Source organism: Cryptomeria japonica, chromosome 5 (genome assembly GCF_030272615.1).
Source record: "Cryptomeria japonica chromosome 5, Sugi_1.0, whole genome shotgun sequence".
Taxonomy (NCBI): Eukaryota; Viridiplantae; Streptophyta; class Pinopsida; order Cupressales; family Cupressaceae; genus Cryptomeria; species Cryptomeria japonica.
The window spans coordinates 36073583-36092069 of record NC_081409.1 but is presented as its reverse complement, the minus strand read 5'-3'; the positions used below and the strand labels follow the sequence as shown (position 1 = coordinate 36092069).

Below are 18487 nucleotides of genomic sequence, written 5' to 3'. Positions count from 1 at the left end.
TCACCGTGCATACTACCAAGAAAAAGATACTGCCTGTCACTTAAAAACAGTTCTATTCTGAGCTGTTAGATTCCCATTTTTTTCCAGCCCCCCCAAACTGGAGTAAAGAAAACCATATATATTCCCCAATTGTTAATCAGAGGGCTATGTCTTTTCCATGGTCACAAGCCTCCCAAGAGTGGCGTCTCTTTCTTATCGCTGTTGCCCCTTTAAATCGTGGCCGTCTGCCTTAAACCAATAATTATAATTATATCCCTTCTATAACCATGCCTCTTTACTTATGAGCATTCAACAGTTAGTGTTTATGTGGTGTTCGCAGCTTTTGCTTAATGATAATTATTTCTTAATTGTTACCTAAATCGTAGCATCATTAAATCATTGACTAAGGCAATGTTCAGTATATTAATGTTTATTGCTGCCTTTACTAATCGCTGATCCTCTGTTTTCTCATTTGTCTATTTCTATTTCCTTCTTCATGTTTTGTGTGTATTTATATGACTTCATGCCTTACACTTATTTATGCTTCATGCCTTAAGCCTTATGCGTATTTATGCATATGTTTCATCCCCTAAGTGTATTCATACTTGTCCGGATCCTGTATTTTGGTGTAATCGGAAGAATTCGCCTCCTGCACCGCCCCAAGTCGCGAATTTAATGACATGTTCGTCCAAAGGAATCAAATCTGTGGCACTTAAACCATCAGCCGTCACCTTCTGTGTGTTCGCTGTCTTACCAAGTCGCTTATTTGTTAGATGAAATGCACCGAAGATTTGGAATCAACGCCTTTGAATGTAGTCGTTGTGTCTTATATTAGAACCACCTCCCTTTCATGAATTTGCCATCAATCAATCATCGCCTTTGCAAACATGAATCGCTGTCACAATGATTTCGAAGGTCGCCTTTGTAAATGAAGGCAGGTTGGAAGTCGTTGCATACAGTCTTCCAAATTGCAGAGGTCCAAAGTTGTTGCCTCCGATACAACAGAATGGTGAAATTGCCGCCTTCAGCTGCAACAGAAGATGAGTTCGTTGAGGCTTAAGTTGAACACAAAGCAAATCGCCTTCCTTTAATGATCGATTCCCTGTTCTCTTCCATCAGATGTTGCTACTGTATCAGGACCTTTTCCCGGGTTTCGTTCCTGCTCTGATACCATGTTGAATTTATGGTGCTCGATTAACCACGGGCACTGATTTGCCCTCCCAGCCATAGACAATAAACGATTGTCTCCCCCGAGCACTGCTTATTCTTAATATAGCAGATTGTGTGTTGTATTTCTATCTCATTCAAGAGAGAAGATTAATCTTCCTTTATACCTTTTGTGGTGCCCCTTCACCAAGGGACGCCACTCTTCCAAGTGGAACCAATTATAATATTATTAATATAATGTAGTAATTATTATATTATCATATAACATAATAATTATACAATATAATTATATTATCACATAATAATATAATTATATTATCTCATAATAATAATATTGTCACAATAAATATAATTATATTATATTATCACAATATAATCACAATAATCATATAATAATTATATTGATAATATAATTATATTATCACAACCTTTATGTTGTCTATGTCGGTCTGAAGGAAACCGACCATAGCATCAACACTCCCTCTAAGCCGATTAGGTTGATTAGACCACTTACATATTTGTCTTCCTCAGGCTGGAAGTGATGACCGACACTGCCAATCTTCAACACCACCAACAGAGGGTAAAGGAGAGATATAAAGAGTAAACCCAACAGTCCAAGAGAGGCATCGAAGGATCATTGTAACTATATATATATATATATATACATGATTAATCATATACTGTTGATATGATTGCTCATATATGTCATAATAATATAAATCTGATTTGTGATACTCTGCAGTTAATTTATTTCATGTAAAATGTATATCTTCATGTGTTCTGAGAGTTTTCAGCCATGATAGAGGAAGCGAGGATTACAAGTAGGGGAACGGTATTGGGGTCATCTTCTAGGTACGCATGGGTTTATAACTCGTGATTTATTTAGGTGGGCAGATCGGTTAAGAAGGTGTGGAAATTCTTATGCAGATTTGGCAATGGATGGCTATATGTTGGTTGCTGAAAGACTGAGAGATGTGAATGAAAAGGCAGTGGTTCAAGGAATATTAGAGAAGCACCTCCGTGTAAAGATCGATATTGGGAAATTATACTAAAAGAATTCTACAGGATGGCAGGAGATTGTAAACCTGTCTATGTTATTTAACAGTTTGGAATTTAGGCAGAAATAAAGGTAAGAGCACATGTAAAATGATTATTCCAAGTTGAGAGTGAAATGGTTGTAAATGTTGAAGGAAATGATTAGATGCATTGTGCTTCTCTTTTTGTTTTAACGATATTATTCACGAGATAGGCCAAAAGAAAGGGAGTAAAAAAATGTTTTGATTGAAAGTGAAGAGAGTGAAATCAGAATAGAAAATAAAAGATTATTTTCAATTACAAGTGAAATGAGGAAGTGAGAATTAAGAAATATGAATAGTTATTTTCAGTTAGAAGGAGAAAGGCCAAGTGTCTGTTGCAGATTCTCCCTGAGTTTCCTCCTTTTCTATATATTCTCTTCTTCTTTTCATTGTAAAGGTTCTGAAACTTTGTATCAGGCAGGGGTAGAATAGGGAAGAGCTGAAATTAGGTTGTGGATGAAAATTTCCAGATTGTAAGAGCTTTCCTATGAGCAAATGATACCAGTTTGCAGTGTAAATAACAGAGTCATAAAACTGTCTCCATGTTATGTGTTTGATGTTATATGAATTCAATATATAAGGCATATCTGAGTTTGTCATTTCAGTTTCCCTGATCTTGTGTTATGTGATCTTTGCATTCTCTCAAGGAGTGAATTAAATTGTTTTGATCATATGACAATAACATTGAATGCATGATTTGGATTGGTAAGTAGAGTTTTATGAGACATAGGTGAGCTTGTTAATATAAGTTATTGACAAATATGAAATCCACTGGTATGCGTGAAATTGCTTGTAGGAACCTAGTGCAGCTCTGTGTTTGACTCAATGGCCCAAGAATAGGCACCAATCTGTTCCAGGAACTGATGCACTTTCAAAAACAATCTTCAAATCAAAATTTCTTTTACTTTGTTCTTTTGCTTTATCGTCTAAATTATTTCAATCCTAGTATCTCCATGGTGTTCAAAGAATAAAGAAGATGCATGTGAAAGAGTTTTATCTATCATTCTTCTACATGTGTGAGATGGAGAAGCTTAAATTATTTGTTCTCAATTAAATTCAATGCAATGGGATTATGCTTGAACCTGATAATTGCGAAACACCCATCATTCATGTGTCTGAGAACCATCCACATTCATAGGTCTGAAATTCATTGTTTAGCATATGTTTATCATTCAATCAGGCCTCCATTTAGGAATACCGTCCTGAGTCTTGTGGAGCTCAAAGTGCAGAAGGCTTTTAGAGCCTCGTTCGTTGGCTTTTCTTGTCCTTGATTTGTTGATACTACAGGTCCCATGTCCTAAATCCCTAATCCCATGGCTTAGGTATTGCGCACCTCCTTAGGATTGAAGATTGCAAGAAAAAACACCAGCACGGTCCCCCGGCCCAAACATTGCTTGTCCTCAAACAATTTTCTACTGCTCCACTAGGATCCCAAACTATCCATCTAAAAAATACTACATCATTCCGCTACTCCACTCTGATGCAACCCGCAATATTGAACCCTACAACTCTATTACTCTGGAAGCTTCCCACTATCAAGCTGACTAATGGATTCCAAATCATCACACTATCCCATTCAACAAAAATGAGGAGATAGAAGTATCCCGAGAAGCTATCAACGACAAATAACTCTCCAACTCCACATGATCTTCCATGGATGTGGAAAATACCCATCATAGGTGCATGAAAATACATATCAGCCCATCTCCTAGGCTGCTGGTGCAAACCCGAACAGCACCCATAAATCTGAAAATCAGACGCATGATGATGTAAGAAATGCTTCTAATGACCAATAAGGATAGTGCATCAATGCTATACCAAATGATAAAGAGATGATCCATGTCTCTCCAAAACACCCGAGCAGCTGCTGCCTTCGAAGTACTTCCAAGAAAATCCATGTTCGATGTAGAACAATTATTACTCAACAATATAGGTAGTACTAACCCATGAATTAAGGTTGGATGCCCTTATGCTCAGGTGTATACCATAGATCACAACCCAGCTGAAACACAAATATTTGCAACCCAAAACCAAGCATCTTCATGACAACTCCTCCATACTTTGGTTCATAGACCAGCTGTGACTTCACTTCTCCAAGTGCATACCAACCAAGAGCACGTATCTCCATGACATGTATCAAAAGTCTTGTAATTAGAGCAGTCTTAGACTTCATCAAAGAATCACCAATGCCCCCATCCATGTACACTCCTTCATAGAATGGCCCCAAAACAGTAAGTTCTACCATGTGAACTTCTAAAAGAGATAGCTCCTCATCTAACTCTCCATGAATAACCACAGACCCAGCCAAATTATTTATGCCTCCCTCTAAATGTGTAGATACAACACTAGTGACTGATCCACCAAATGTGTACTCAACTAACCCATCTTTCTCTATGATTTGAGCCTTCATTGGATTCTGTAAAAGAGGAAACTCATGAACCTTATGATGCAAAGTAGATATCCCCATAAAATTTTCTGAATCATACTTCTTCTCTAGATAACACTATTCAGAATGTTCTTCTTGTAAGTGTTGTCTTGCTTGGGAAGTCAACCACTTGGCCTTCCTATCTCTTTGTAGCCATCTGTCACATGTACCTTGTGACTTCCTTACATCTTCCCCACTGAAATACACAAACTCAGACCCATTGTGGCTGGGATCCATAACAAATGCCTCATGTTTGGCTCCCAATTCTTGAGTGCCAACATTGGAAATCTCCGTAACAATAGCATCTTCATGTATACAGGCTGCCAACTCATGATTCTTTAAAGATAAGGAGCTGTTGTTCCAAATCAGCAAATCAGCCTTTTCCTCATGCCTTGGTGTGATGTCATCATAGATCTTGATCACCTCTCCTTTGATGAGTGGATGGTCATCAACAAGTGCTGGTTCAAGAGATGTCTCTAACTGAAACTCACATGCTTCAAGCTTAATTCAAGCCTCCATCCTCTTCGCTGTCATGTTCACAAGTGTGCCATTGATTTTTGTTGTCCCAAAGTGTGTACCACACCAAAGACCATCCTCCAGAAGGTTGCCAACTGTCCTAACTGGAGCACTGCTGTCAACAATCAAAAAATCAGAATTTTCTAAGATTAAGACAGCATCGTGTTTAATCAAGAAACCACCCTCTTCACAGTGAGATGTCAAGACACAAGGAGATCTCTTCCATTCTGAATCAAGGATAATTTCTTACCTAATTGCACCACTATCATCCCTTGATGCCCCACAAAGAGTATAAACAATCTTTTCCCCTTTGATCAGAGTTTGAGCCTTCATTGCAACTTCTTCACTGGGAGGTTCAACAAAGGCTGATCCAAAAGAAGTATGCAACTGAAAAATATTATGGTTGCAAACTAAATCCTCTTCTCTATGAAGATCCTCCATTACTTGCTTAATTTCTACCCTTCTTGCATTAGTTTCCTCATTTACCTTCAATTGTCCTTTTAAATGATGTGACTCATGGGGCATATTATCTACAGACAACTTTTCTGATTTGTCTTCATAATAATGCCTCTTCAAATCAGCTTCCTCCATGACATGTTCTCCACAATATCTATGTTTGGAAGCTTGGTCACCATCATGCTCACTCAAGGGATCACCATCATAATAGTAAGAAGAATCATTTACATCATGCACCTTTTCAACTGCTATTACCAAATCAGACTGTGAGCAATCTGAATTTCCATACTTATCAAACCACTCTTGAGTGTCCTCAATGCAAGACTTATGAGATAACCAAGGACTGCTGGTCAAATTCAGAAAATTAGAAAGTTCACACCTCTTCAAAGTGTCTTCATTGACCTTTATCGCATCTTCTTCTAATATAAGTTGCTATTTCATTAGCGCTGGTCTATGAGAGGTCTCCAGCTGAAAGTGACACATCCCCCCTTAGTCCATACCTGCACCTCCTTAAATGTTATGTTTTTTGCCTTCAAGCAACAGCATGGTGATTTGTGACAAACCAAACATTATCAAACTAAAGGACCTTCATGTTAGACAATTTCTTAGTCTCTACAATCAGCTCTCTAAGACAATATGCCTCACATGATCTTAACAAGTATTCCTCCAATGCAATTATGTATGCAAAACAAGGGAAATCAATCTTACTCAGGGCTGCACATTGGATTGTTTCCTGCTTCTCCATATCCTCATATGGCTGAAGTAAACTTGTAAAGAAAGCTTCATCCTCTTTGGGGCTTTCATGTGTTTGGTTAGGAATCCAAACTTCTAGACATGCTGACTGAATTTTGTCTTTTTCATGATCAATTGTGGGCTGCAAATCACAAACAAGTGATTCCTCTTACTCTCCATCCTAACTTCAATAATTGCTTCTGAGTTTTGTTCTTCAAGGAATGTTTCCACTGGCTTCAGCTCTTCACTCCTCTTATTCATTTCGATTTCTCCATCCAACTTGTTACTAAGACAATACTCTGGTTCATCATACTTAGAATGTTTGTCTTTGGTAAGCTCCTCAAGATTTTTAACCTTTCCATGTCCACAAGCATCAACTCCCTCTTGACTAGACACAGTTTGACCTTCTTTTAGCTCTAATTAATTTTTTGATTTAGGATCCAATTCCTCTTTCCATTTTCTTATGTAGTATCTGTCAAAAGATTTAGTAGCTTTGACCTCCTCAAGTTCACTTAAGTAATCATCAAAAAAAATTGATAACCTCCTCGTACACAGGTATAGAAATCCTTGTCAAACTTTGATATTCCTGAAATGTTAGTAGGTCCTTCATCCTTTGATATTTGTTAAACCATTTGGCAATTTTAGAGGCTACTATTTCATATTTTCCCTCTCTTCCATTTTTGTAGTCATCCTTAGCATTCCACAGGCTGGCAAAAGTTTGGCTCTGATACCACTGGAATATCCCTAAATGGTAATAATAGAGAAATAACAAATTTCTTCAACAAATGACCCAGGTGAGTGTATTCAATCCGAAATTATAATAGATTCAATTCTATTGTTCCATTTGCTACAGATATTACATATATGACTTTCAGAGCTTGTGTACAAAATTGTGACTGAATCAGACAATTCAAAGCATAAATAACACAACAATTACAGCTCACTGCAGTCTCAATTCTTAACAATATAGAACATACCACACATGCCCTTTGTACAGGATTATCATTTGAAGGCCACTCCCTTTATCTTCGATGACTTACGATATATGGGTTTGCTTCAGCACTGGGAGGCACTTCAGCAAACAATTCCTACACTAGACTCCCGCCACTTATGGACAATGATCGCACCTGGACTAAAGCCTGATATCTTTGAGAAATGGGATTAATATTATTATTATATGCATATTGAGGAATTCCATGATATTATTTTGGGTTCTTCCTCGAGCCTCTACGATGAATATAAGCCTTCGACAGCTAGAACATCACAAATCATTTCCATCCACCTTTGAGATTGGAAGTACCACTTAAATGATGCAAGGAGTGTTTGGGTTCGCACCAAATACCAAATCTTTCTGCAGACTTCTGCTTGTTCTGTATTTTCACAAAAATCAGATCCGCCTAGCAATTATGGTTATAACCTTTGCTCCAATATGATGTATCTATCATCGCAAATATTAACTCAAAGCTTCCTCCACGATTTGCCACCTGTCATAGCACTCCACACAAATATTAAAATGAATCTTGGACTCCACAATTATAAGGTGCCTCTATAGCAGAGTCAGTCCACTAATATTAATTTTATCTGCGATGCTCCTCAGCCATGATTTCACATTATTAATTTGTCAATATAGTGCAATCGTCGATATAAGCTTAGAAATCAATAAACCTAATATTAGGGTTTAATAAAATATTTCCAGCCTTAACAACCCAGCAACAAATTTGTCTCCAATGGAGACTTCACAAATTTGGCACAAATGTAGACTCTGTCACGAATCCACCCCTTAGGGAAGAACCAAGTTTTCGTCCAACCCTTCTGACAAACTCCTAAAGGTTTTCATCTCCAAAGAATATCGTTTATCAAATCAAAAGCATGGTTTACTTCTCCCAGTGAGCCTCCTTATAAAGACCTCCAGAAACTTTCTAGAAGATAAGGCCGACTTGAACATTGGAAAACTTTATTTAATAAAGTGACATAATATTTTATTGTTTATTTAATTTAATTAATTAATATAAAGTCATCATTGGATATTTTATTTATTTTTGACAACTTAATAATAAATCTAATTACTTGTCACCTTACAAATTGGGGACATTACACTTTGCCCTCCTCCATGTTATCCATTTGTTCTCTCCCCATTCAATCCCTCACACTATCATCCTTAGTCCGCATATACCTTGTCCCCACGTCCACTTGCCTCATCCAAAGCCTTACAACCCCTTCTAATGTCTTTGTGATCCTTCTTTTCCATCCCCTTTGTGATCCTTCTTTTCCATCCCCTAGTGTGTTTCCTATCTCTTTGTTGAACCTAGTGTTGTATGACATCCTCCTAGGATTTTGTTTTATGATTATCCCTTACCATTACCATAGCCTAAGTCTAACCATTTTTGTTTGCCATGTGGATCTTGATAAAAAACCCACAAGGGAGTTGACGATGGCAGGCTCCCCTCTTACCATTTTGCAAGGTCTCTTTGTCAAGTTTGTTTGTAGGTTATTTATGGGAAAATCTGTGTATTTGATAGGTTAACCAAACCAGAAATGTGAGTAAAAGTTCAAAACAGAGCATCCCTAAAACTTTGGAGGCACTCAGAACACTGAACAAGCACGCCATTTCTACCTATCTAGAATCGCTGTCTACACGTCTATGCCATTTGCACTTGTCTAGCACCTCTATCTAGACATTTACACTATACATGGTACCACTTTGTCACATTTCAATAGTTGGAGATCCCAAATTTGGCTAGAAGCTTCCTCTAGTCTCCTAACCTCCAAAAAAATCTTCATTTCCAATCTTGATCAGGTGAATATGTTCCATCGTGTCTAATTTCTTTCTTCTCCTACAAGGTCAGCATAGGTTTTGCCTTCACTTCTATATTTTTGCGTATCACGTGTTCCTGATTCCAATTATACAGAGTAAAGACTATATACTTGACAAATCACCTTCAACAAAAATTTGAGCTCATTTGGAGCTAATCTATACACGGGTAAGTCTGTCCCATCCTTGCTGAACACCCAAACCATTTCCATTTCTCTTGCGCCCCTGTCTGGACACATACACCAGACAGAGCACCCATTTAACAAGGGACACCTTCTGCAACTCCAAGATTTGGACCACCAGTTCCTAAGTGTTTCCAAGCGTGTATGGTCACTAACATAGCTCTCCGAGTGCATCTTATTCCTGTATTTTACAATTTTGTTTCTCCTAGTCCTAGTTCATGTTTGCTTGTTTCCATTTTCCAAATCTATGCTTTCAAGTTGTGTATCTTGCCTTTTGTCAGTTTCTGCTCTGATATATGTTGGTTTAATTGCAAATTAAGCTAGATAGTTGAATCTACAAGGATTTAGTTTATTCCATTTTAACAAATATGCACAACAAATTTATATTGTTTCCTTCTCTGTCAGCTGGGGGGATGCTTGCAAATGTTGCAAATTTTGGCTAGAAACTTGCTAATTTCATTTGCTTAAAATTTCTAGGGCCTTTTTAACAAATCCGTGTGTGAATCCTGCAACTATACTAAGCCATCAGACCACATTTATTTTGAGGCATTTTGTGAAACAACTCACGAGCCTTGTATATACTTCACAATTCGGATACATTTCTACCAGGGCATTCACAACTGTATCATCTGAAAAAAAACAATATTCAATTATGTTTTGAGAGATACCCATACTATGTTCCAGAGTTCTTCTTTTACATGCGCTAAGAGGAATAATGATACGCAGCAGTTGTTTCACAAAATGTCCACCCAATATAGGGTTTTCTGAACTTTCTATGATTTGTGGATATTGCCACTGTAAACAGATGGAAGAGGCACTCCAACTTGAAATAGCCATGATTACACCTTCATCTTGCGCCAAATGCATTAACATGATGATAACAGCCAATCTAGCTAAAACTAAGAAACTCTTTGTGCATTCTAACTGATTTGTCATAAACCATAAAAAGTTCAAAAAAAAAATCTCAGAAACTAGCCCAGTTATTGAGGGACTCGAGTTTGATTCTTAAGGGAAGAAATCGATCAGATCAAACACATGGAATTGAACCTCAATTGCTGATATATAAACCACTTCATATTCAATAAAATTAGAGAACAATCAAAAGCAGCAGGCTATTGAGGGCAACAAAAGTTTTGAGATTAGGCACAACAAAACAATTAATATTACCAGTTGGACAAAAGCACATATAGATGCATCAACTAGTGTCACCTCAAAGCACTTACCAGAAAATTCAAAACATTATGGCTGCTATCAAAATAGAAGAAAAGTTATGAACCAAAAAAGTTGCTGGGGAGAGCAATGCGGCCACCAAAGAGAGATTTGCAGTTTTGCAAAGAATGAGCTAAGGAGAGCCAAAGTGTTTTTTAAACTTGTGAATCAGCAATGTGCCTAAGAGTCGAAATACAAACAAAGTGGGCACCAAGCCCACTTTTCCAACAAGATAAATCTGCGACATACGCCATCATGAACATTTATGAAATTGTAATATCTTTAACAAATTTTAATATAAAATATTTATCGAAGATTACCAAGATTCTGTGAGGGCAAGGTGAAAGCATACTGTGAGTAAATATTATTATTCACCATTTTGTCATCATCCAGATCTCGTGAAAATGAGTGGATGCATAATGATTTTAGATACATGAAAACTACTTTCTTGAAACCAATTATTGTTATATAATACCTTTATATAATATAAGGCTAAACCTTATATTAAAGTAACTTCATATTTTTATGTTTATATTGCTACTTGGTCCAGTTAAGCTTGTGTCCTTATATGTTTACTAAGTTCTAATATGGGTTTGTTTTTGCACTCACTTTGTAAAGCAATACTTCAGACCCGCTGAACCATTTCGTTATTTGTTGAGATTAATCTAATCTACTTTGTTTCTGGAAAGTGATCCAAAAGTCTTGGAAATTTACCCTAATTAAAGCAAAATTTTATTATCCTTTTTATCGACAGACTTGAAGACAGGATAATTCAATTTCGAACCATTCAAACTAAGCTTGGATATGGGGTTCATCAAAAGTTCAACTACAATAACATAGACCTACCAATAACAGGCTTTGAAATTCGAAGATATCAGAAATTATTTCAAACCACTCCTTACGGACCATTGCGCCAGAACAATCTGCTGACTAAAACCAATTTTGTCTTTTTGAGCAAAATGGGTATATGGAAAGAAATCAATTTTCTCTTCTTGAAAACCCCAGCTGGGTATTTAGTTTTATAACAGGTTTTAAAACATAGAGGCCAAATACGGTCATAAATTATTTCAAACACTCCTTACAGACCATTGTGTCAGAGCAATCTACTGACTTAAACCTCTCCGAAGCGCAATTCAACTCAATGCAAAATGGGTATATGGAAGGAAATCATTTTCCTTTTCCTTTGGATGACGACACCAGTTGGGTACTAAGATTTTAGGCCTTATTGGCAAATGCATAGCAAATCCAGTTAGTATCATTGTTTTAAGCATTGAACGCGAATGGATTCATGCAATTTAATTTTCCTTTCCTGAAGACAAACGCAATTGGCTTATCCTTTGCTGAAGACAAATCCAGTTGGGTATTATGGTTTGAGCCATATTTTCAAATGGATGCATTAAAGGACACTAATTTTCTTTTCTTGATACGGACACTGTTTAGCTACAATGACTTTGGAACTTGTTTCTAGATGGATGCATGAAAGGACACCTTTCCCTGATTACAAAATCCGTTTGGGGTGATGGCTTTATGCCTTATCCAGAAATGGGTGTCCACAATCCATGTCACAGTATAAAATATAAATTGAAAAAATTAATTACAGAGTTTTTAAGAAAGCATTTTCCTGACAGCAGCTTTCTAATTAGCTATAATAAACTGTGGATATATCAAATAATAATGTACGTGTCAAAACATATTTACCTCTTGAAAATCTGCAACTTTGGTCTTGTGCTTCCCATAATATCCAGTTATAAGACATCTATTGACAGCAATCGTGACCGAAGGTACAGGGACATAAAGGGAGGATAAAGTATAGAAACAATAGCATCCTCCCATCTCTACTCAGCGCCCAATAGTGCCCATACAAAATTTCGCTGGCCTTTGTATTAAGATTGCCCTTTTTAAACTAACTGCCGCAGTGTTCAAAACCCTGAACTTTAGTGTAGTCAAGCTTCATATCTTTATTTTTCACCAAATTTAGATTTACTTATGTGATTTAACATTATTTTTAAAACGACAGTAAAGCTTACACATCATTCATCCACCCTCCCAAGCCATTTGGGATGAAATTAATTGGCAGTTTAATCGTCTTCTATTAGCAATTGCACCAACACTTGGCATCAATTTAGGTGTAATGGTTATGTCTATAGTGAAAATATAGTTTTATATTTTGTTAATATGTCTTAATTATATGTTTAATTTTTTATAAAAAAATTTCAACTATTTGTATAATTTTTTTCTAAATAATTTTTTTTTACATATATCCAAATTATTATAGAATGAAAAAAAAAAATTATAAAAACAATGATATTTAAAAAACAGTTAAGACTCAATCATGCAAGCGTGAAATATACCTTCCAAATGGGAAGAATGAAGTAAAATCTTGTCAAACAAATGACTAAAACATGGATAAAATACACCTATCTATAAAATGTTAGCAAACCATTATTTTCTTTATGGGAAGTTATTTTAATTGTTGATATAAATGTATTTTACTCTAGTCTGATTTTTTTTTACTTTTCAACCTTTTGAAAAGTAAAAATTACATTATTACATTATTTATTCGAGAATTATTATTATTTACAATGATTTTATTCACTTAAAAATTATGTTTCTTACTATTTTATGTATTTAAATTAACTTTCTAACAAATAATAATGAAAATATATTCTAATAATGTAAATAATATAATGGCCCGTGAATGGGCTTAGTCGGGTGGATTTGATGTGTGGCAGTAGGCAAAAGGAAGAATGGTGTAAACCGGAGGAAAGATGCGTAAAAATAAACTTCGACAGAGCCTCAAAAGGCAATCTGGGGCCTTCAGGGATTGGATTTGTTGCTCGCGATTGGTGGGGTGATATTTTGGCACTTGGGGCTCAAAGAATTGAAAATGGTACAAATAATTATGCGGAAGGAATGGCGGCATTAATGGCAATCCACTTTGCCAAATCCTTGGGTTTATCCAAAATTCATATTGAAGGTGGCTCTTTGATAATTAGGGATGAGTTTGCAGATGTTTAATGCTTCTGGGTTGATCATGTTCGGAGGTCAGCAAATCACGTGGCTGATACTCTGTCAAAATGGGTAGTTGGGTTTAACGAAATTGGTGAAGCTCGTGTGGAAATTTGTATCGTGGTTATGGAGGATTTCTGAATTGGCACTTTTTTTCATTATGATGCATTTATGAATTAGTAGGGGCTTGCGTTTAAGTGATGAGATAGCACATGTCGGATGATCAATAAATCGACAGTCGGTGGATTTTGTGGCATTCATTTTTATTTCTTCTCTTGGCAACAATTTGAGGTGGTTGGCGAGGATGGAGGCGAATTTCCCTCTTTATTCTGATAGGTCGCGGGTTGCTTTTTTTGGCCTTGTCTCGTCACTCATAATGAAGCCTTTATTCAAGGTTAAGGATGATGAATTCATCCGCATTATGGAGTTACTATTTGGAGAGGTGTTTCTGGAGGCGAAACACAAGTTTTGTTTGAATATGGACGTGGTGACTATGGTGGTGGTGTGGGAGCTTGAGTTGGGTGACTCCACAGAAAATGTGGAATGGGTTGTGCGGACAATACTAGATGATGAGTGGTTGGTGGGTCTGCACCCAATTCTGGAGTGGGTTATTCCAGGTGCAGGCTTCGATGTTAGTGAGTGTTTTGCAGACCAAAGGATAGCAGGCCTCCATGAATTGGTTCCCTTCTTTCATTAGTCAACCGGCTTCAATAGAGTTGAACGAATGGTGGAAGCGGTGCTTGTGTGGGACTCTCTGAAGAACCTTCTGCGACAGAGGATGGTTGTGGGTGGCGGAGTGTTGGTTCTAGAGGTAAATGTGGGTGGTAGGCACGCAAATGATGGTCGTGGTTGAGATCGGCATCAAGCAAGAGTGCGTGGGGTCAGTAATGGACCATGCTACTTGGGTGGCAGTAAGAAATTTATGTTGCTTCGGCTCTCTGCTGACAAAAATAGAAAAAGTTTTTCTCTTTCTTGGTACAAATTTTGCTATGGCAATGTTTAGTGGATTCCTCTGTACATGGAAAGGTTTTTGTGTAAATGTGTAGTAATGATATTGTGATTATGGGGTAGGGTCTGTATTTTGGGCTGGTGGTCTAGGATTTTTCAGTTTTTTGTGTGGAGGCCCAAACATTGAATATGTTACAGTTACGAACATAGTGTAGCTTTATAGTTCGGAATCAGAGATGGGTATGCCATTTGAACCTTGGGAATTTTGTAAAGGGAATATGGTGGTGTTTTAATGTCTATGGGGGTTTGGTTAATATCTGGTATTCAAGCTCTGGTTGTTTTCTTCACTGAGTTAATGATGGGTGTAAATGAAGCAGTGTAATACTCTACTTTTTTAAATAATTATAAAATAGCACTTTACCGATCAAAAAAAAATGTAAATAATATAATGATAAAAATGACTCTATTGTAATATGAAAAAAAAACATTAATATTTAATTTTTAATTATTGTAGTTCAAATTATTATAAAAAATAGATAAGCACTTAGAAAGATGGCTCGCACAAGGCAAAGCGAGAGGCAGAATCGCAGGAAAGCAGGGATTGCAGCATCATCAAAAAATCCTACAAACCCTCGTATGTTGATTAGGAAGGATTTAGATGGTAGTGTAGAAGAATCCTATGAAGAATCTAACCTGCAAACTATAGATATCTCAGAGGAAGTTGAAGCAGACTTAGCATTCCTAAAAGATTAGGCCATAATCTGTAAGTTTATTAAGCTACGAATGGAGTGGGAGAAGATCCGCAAAGGGATAAAAGAAAATTGGCAAACTGAAGAAATCACCAAATTTCTCCCTAAAGGTTTCTTTGTGGTCATCTTTGGAAGCAAAGATATTAGAGACCGAATTTTGCAAGAAGGTTTGTGGATGATGGATGGTCCTCCTCTCTACATACAAAAATGGCATGTGAATTTCATCTCGGCATCCCTTTGCCCATATGAGCGACCTATATGGATAAGAATATACAATTTGCCAATCAAATTCTGGGCTGAAGAAAGTTTGGAGAAAATGAGGAGATCGCTTGGAACCCTCATGGAAATTCATGTTGATATTGTCAATGGTGATTCATATTTATATGCAAGGATGCAATTGGATAAGGTTAGTAAAATCCCCTCCAAAATCAAACTTAGGGCAAAACACAATTTTTTAATTCAAGAGGTCGAAATCAAAGAGGAAAGGTTATTCTACTGTAGATGTTCGAGTATGGATCATAACACTAGCAATCGTCGCCTTCCTACAAAGAAAGTGGAAAATTGGATTCCTGAGACACATGTTACGTTGGCCAATCCTGGTGAGAAAAATGATGGTAGGCTTTTAAGCATAAAAGGGGCTCCTGAGGCAGAGGATTCTATTCCCATCATTCTGAATACACTGAGTCAACCTATTGAAGAATCAAGCCCTATTTGGACTATGCCCACAGAAGAAACTAACAAAGAAGTGGTGTCATCTAATGGTGAATGGCATTCAGATAGCAACAACTCAAATGATGATGAACTTGATATACTTGACCGTAGATGTCTTAGTCAGTCTGCATCTAAACTCTTGGGCATAACCAAGTTTGGTGGGGGTTGAAAAAGAAACAAAAAAAACAGAAAGGATGAGGCTATCAAAAAGGGGTGGCTCGACATTGCTAATTTTCTAAAACAAGGAACAACCTCTCTTGGGAAGTAATGAAAATCATATCATGGAATATCGGGGGCCTCTCGACCCCTGACAAACAGCGCCTATTTAGGCATCAAATCAATCTTACCCAAAGTGATGTGGTTCTTATACAAGAGACAAAAATCAACAAGGAGGAAGGGATAAAGTTAAAAAAATATTACAGGAATTGGGATGGGATCCCCATTGATGCAAATGGGACCTCTGGAGGGTTGGGCATCCTATGGAACCCGAATACATGCAATTCTCGTCTAAGGGATGGTGGTGTCGGATGGGCTCTGTTTGAAATTCAGAATGGGATCAATGGAGTCATATATCAATTTTTTAATGTTTATGGGCCTATTGGTACAGTGGAAAAGGTTGCATTATGTGAAGAATTAAGAGAATAAATCAGAAAATTTTAAAATGAAATTTATTTTGGGAGGTGATTTTAATGCAATTTTAAATATCTCAGAGAAGAGTGGAGGTCTAACCAAAATCAATAGACTCATGATGGAATTTAGACTGTTCATGTAGAAGATATAGACACAATGGATTGTATTCCTAAAAAATAGTAATTACACATGGACAAATCAAAGAACTGGTTTTACCAATATTTATGAAAGATTGGATCATTTCTTCATAGGACCTGGGTGGATTAGGGAGGACATCTGTCTAAGCTCTTTAATTCTCCCTATTTCAATATTTGATCACTTCTCAGTCCAATTGGAGATTGCACAAGAGTCAAAGTTTGGGCATGGTTATTTTAAATTTGAAAGTATGTGGTGGTAGGATTCATCTTTGCTTGGCCTTCTAGAGGATTGGTGGAGGGAGAGTAATCGATTTCAGGGCACAGTGAGTTAAATTGTTTTATCAAAGTGTTACAATTTCTCAAAACAAAACTTAAAGTATAGAATAAGGAGGTTTTTAAAAACATTTTCACAAAAAAGATAGAGGTGGAGGAGAAATTAGAAATGCTAAATGAGAAAGTCATTCGATATGGCATGTTTGAGGAGGACTTCCTAGAAGAAAGACAGTTAAAAGAGAGGATAATAGATCTTCTAACCAGAGAAGAATCGTTATGGCGAGACAAGGCCAGGGAGTGGTGGGTCAAGGAGGGTCACCTTAACACCAAGTTTTTCCATGTCATGGCGAAAAATCATAGGAACAACAATACAATTGATGAAATTAGAATAGTAGAGGGCAAATGTTTAAATGATATTAGACAAATTGGGGATGTGATGGTCGCTCATTTTCAATCTTTGCTTGGGGGACTTGTTTCGGAGTATCTAATCGATGAAGATTTCCTAAATGTCATTCCCAAACTAATCACTGAGAATAACAATTGCATGTTGTTGGCCCCTTTCTCATTGGATGAAATCAAGACAGCCACCTTCAAGCTTCATCCTGATAAAGCACCCAACTCTGACGACCTTCTTGCAAAAAAAATTCAAAATTGTTGGATTTTTATTGGGAATGATGTTCTTAAATTGGTGAAGGATTTTAGGAAGCAGGGCAAATTTGTAAATGAGATCAACAATACTGTCATAGTATTAATTCTTAAGAAAAATGATAGCACATCCTTGAATGATTTTAGGCCCATATCTCTATGACCTTGTACAAACCAAAGCAATTTCCAACAAGATTAAGAAAGTGTTGGCCAGAACAATTTTTGATGAACAAAATAGTTTTGTTATAGGCAGAGAGATTGTGGATAGTATTTTATTTGTTGTTGAAACAATTCAATTTGTTTCATCCCAAAATATGAAAGGGTTAGCTCTCAAACTAGACATCTCCAAAGCATATGATAAAGTTCGCTGGAATTTCTTATTCTATATGCTAGAGAAATTTGGTTTTGTTGTGAAGTGGATAAAACTTATTCAACCATGTGTATCTACTGTCAAATTTTCAATCATGGTGAACGGTGTTGTATTTGGCTTCTTCAATTCTACCAACAACATTAGGCAATGCAACCCCATTTTGCACTTTCTCTTTGTGCTCATGGCGGAGACTCCGGATAGGCAAACCCACAAACTTAAAATGGAGTGAGTTTAGAATGGTATTCAGATTGATGATGATTTACCTCCAATTACTCATTCACAATTTATGAATGACACCATCTTATTCAAGAGGGCAACTATGAATGAAGCTGAGGTCATTAAGGCCACATTGAACAGTTGCACCAAGGCATCAAGGTAGATTGTAAACAAAGACAAATCAACATTATTCCTCTTCAATACCAAAAGGGTGAATCAAAAGAAAATTGAAGAAATATTGGGAA

General features: G+C 36.8%; 1 protein-coding gene across 4 annotated transcripts in view; it reads right to left on the bottom strand.

Annotated features, from left to right (window-relative positions):
• LOC131057368 (carboxyl-terminal-processing peptidase 2, chloroplastic) overlaps positions 1-12488 on the bottom strand; it is a 103904-nt gene extending 91416 nt beyond the window's left edge. For 2 of the 4 annotated variants that reach the window (XM_057991513.2, XM_057991518.2), the window contains exon 1: positions 12253-12487. In XM_057991513.2, the coding sequence (XP_057847496.2) occupies positions 12253-12387 (135 nt within the window). In that variant the 5' untranslated portion in view covers positions 12388-12487. Of the gene's footprint in view, positions 1-12252 lie in introns of all 4 variants that reach the window. The other 2 variants (XM_057991514.2, XM_057991515.2) reach the window with 2 other exon arrangements.
• Positions 12489-18487: the final 5999 nt, after the last annotated feature.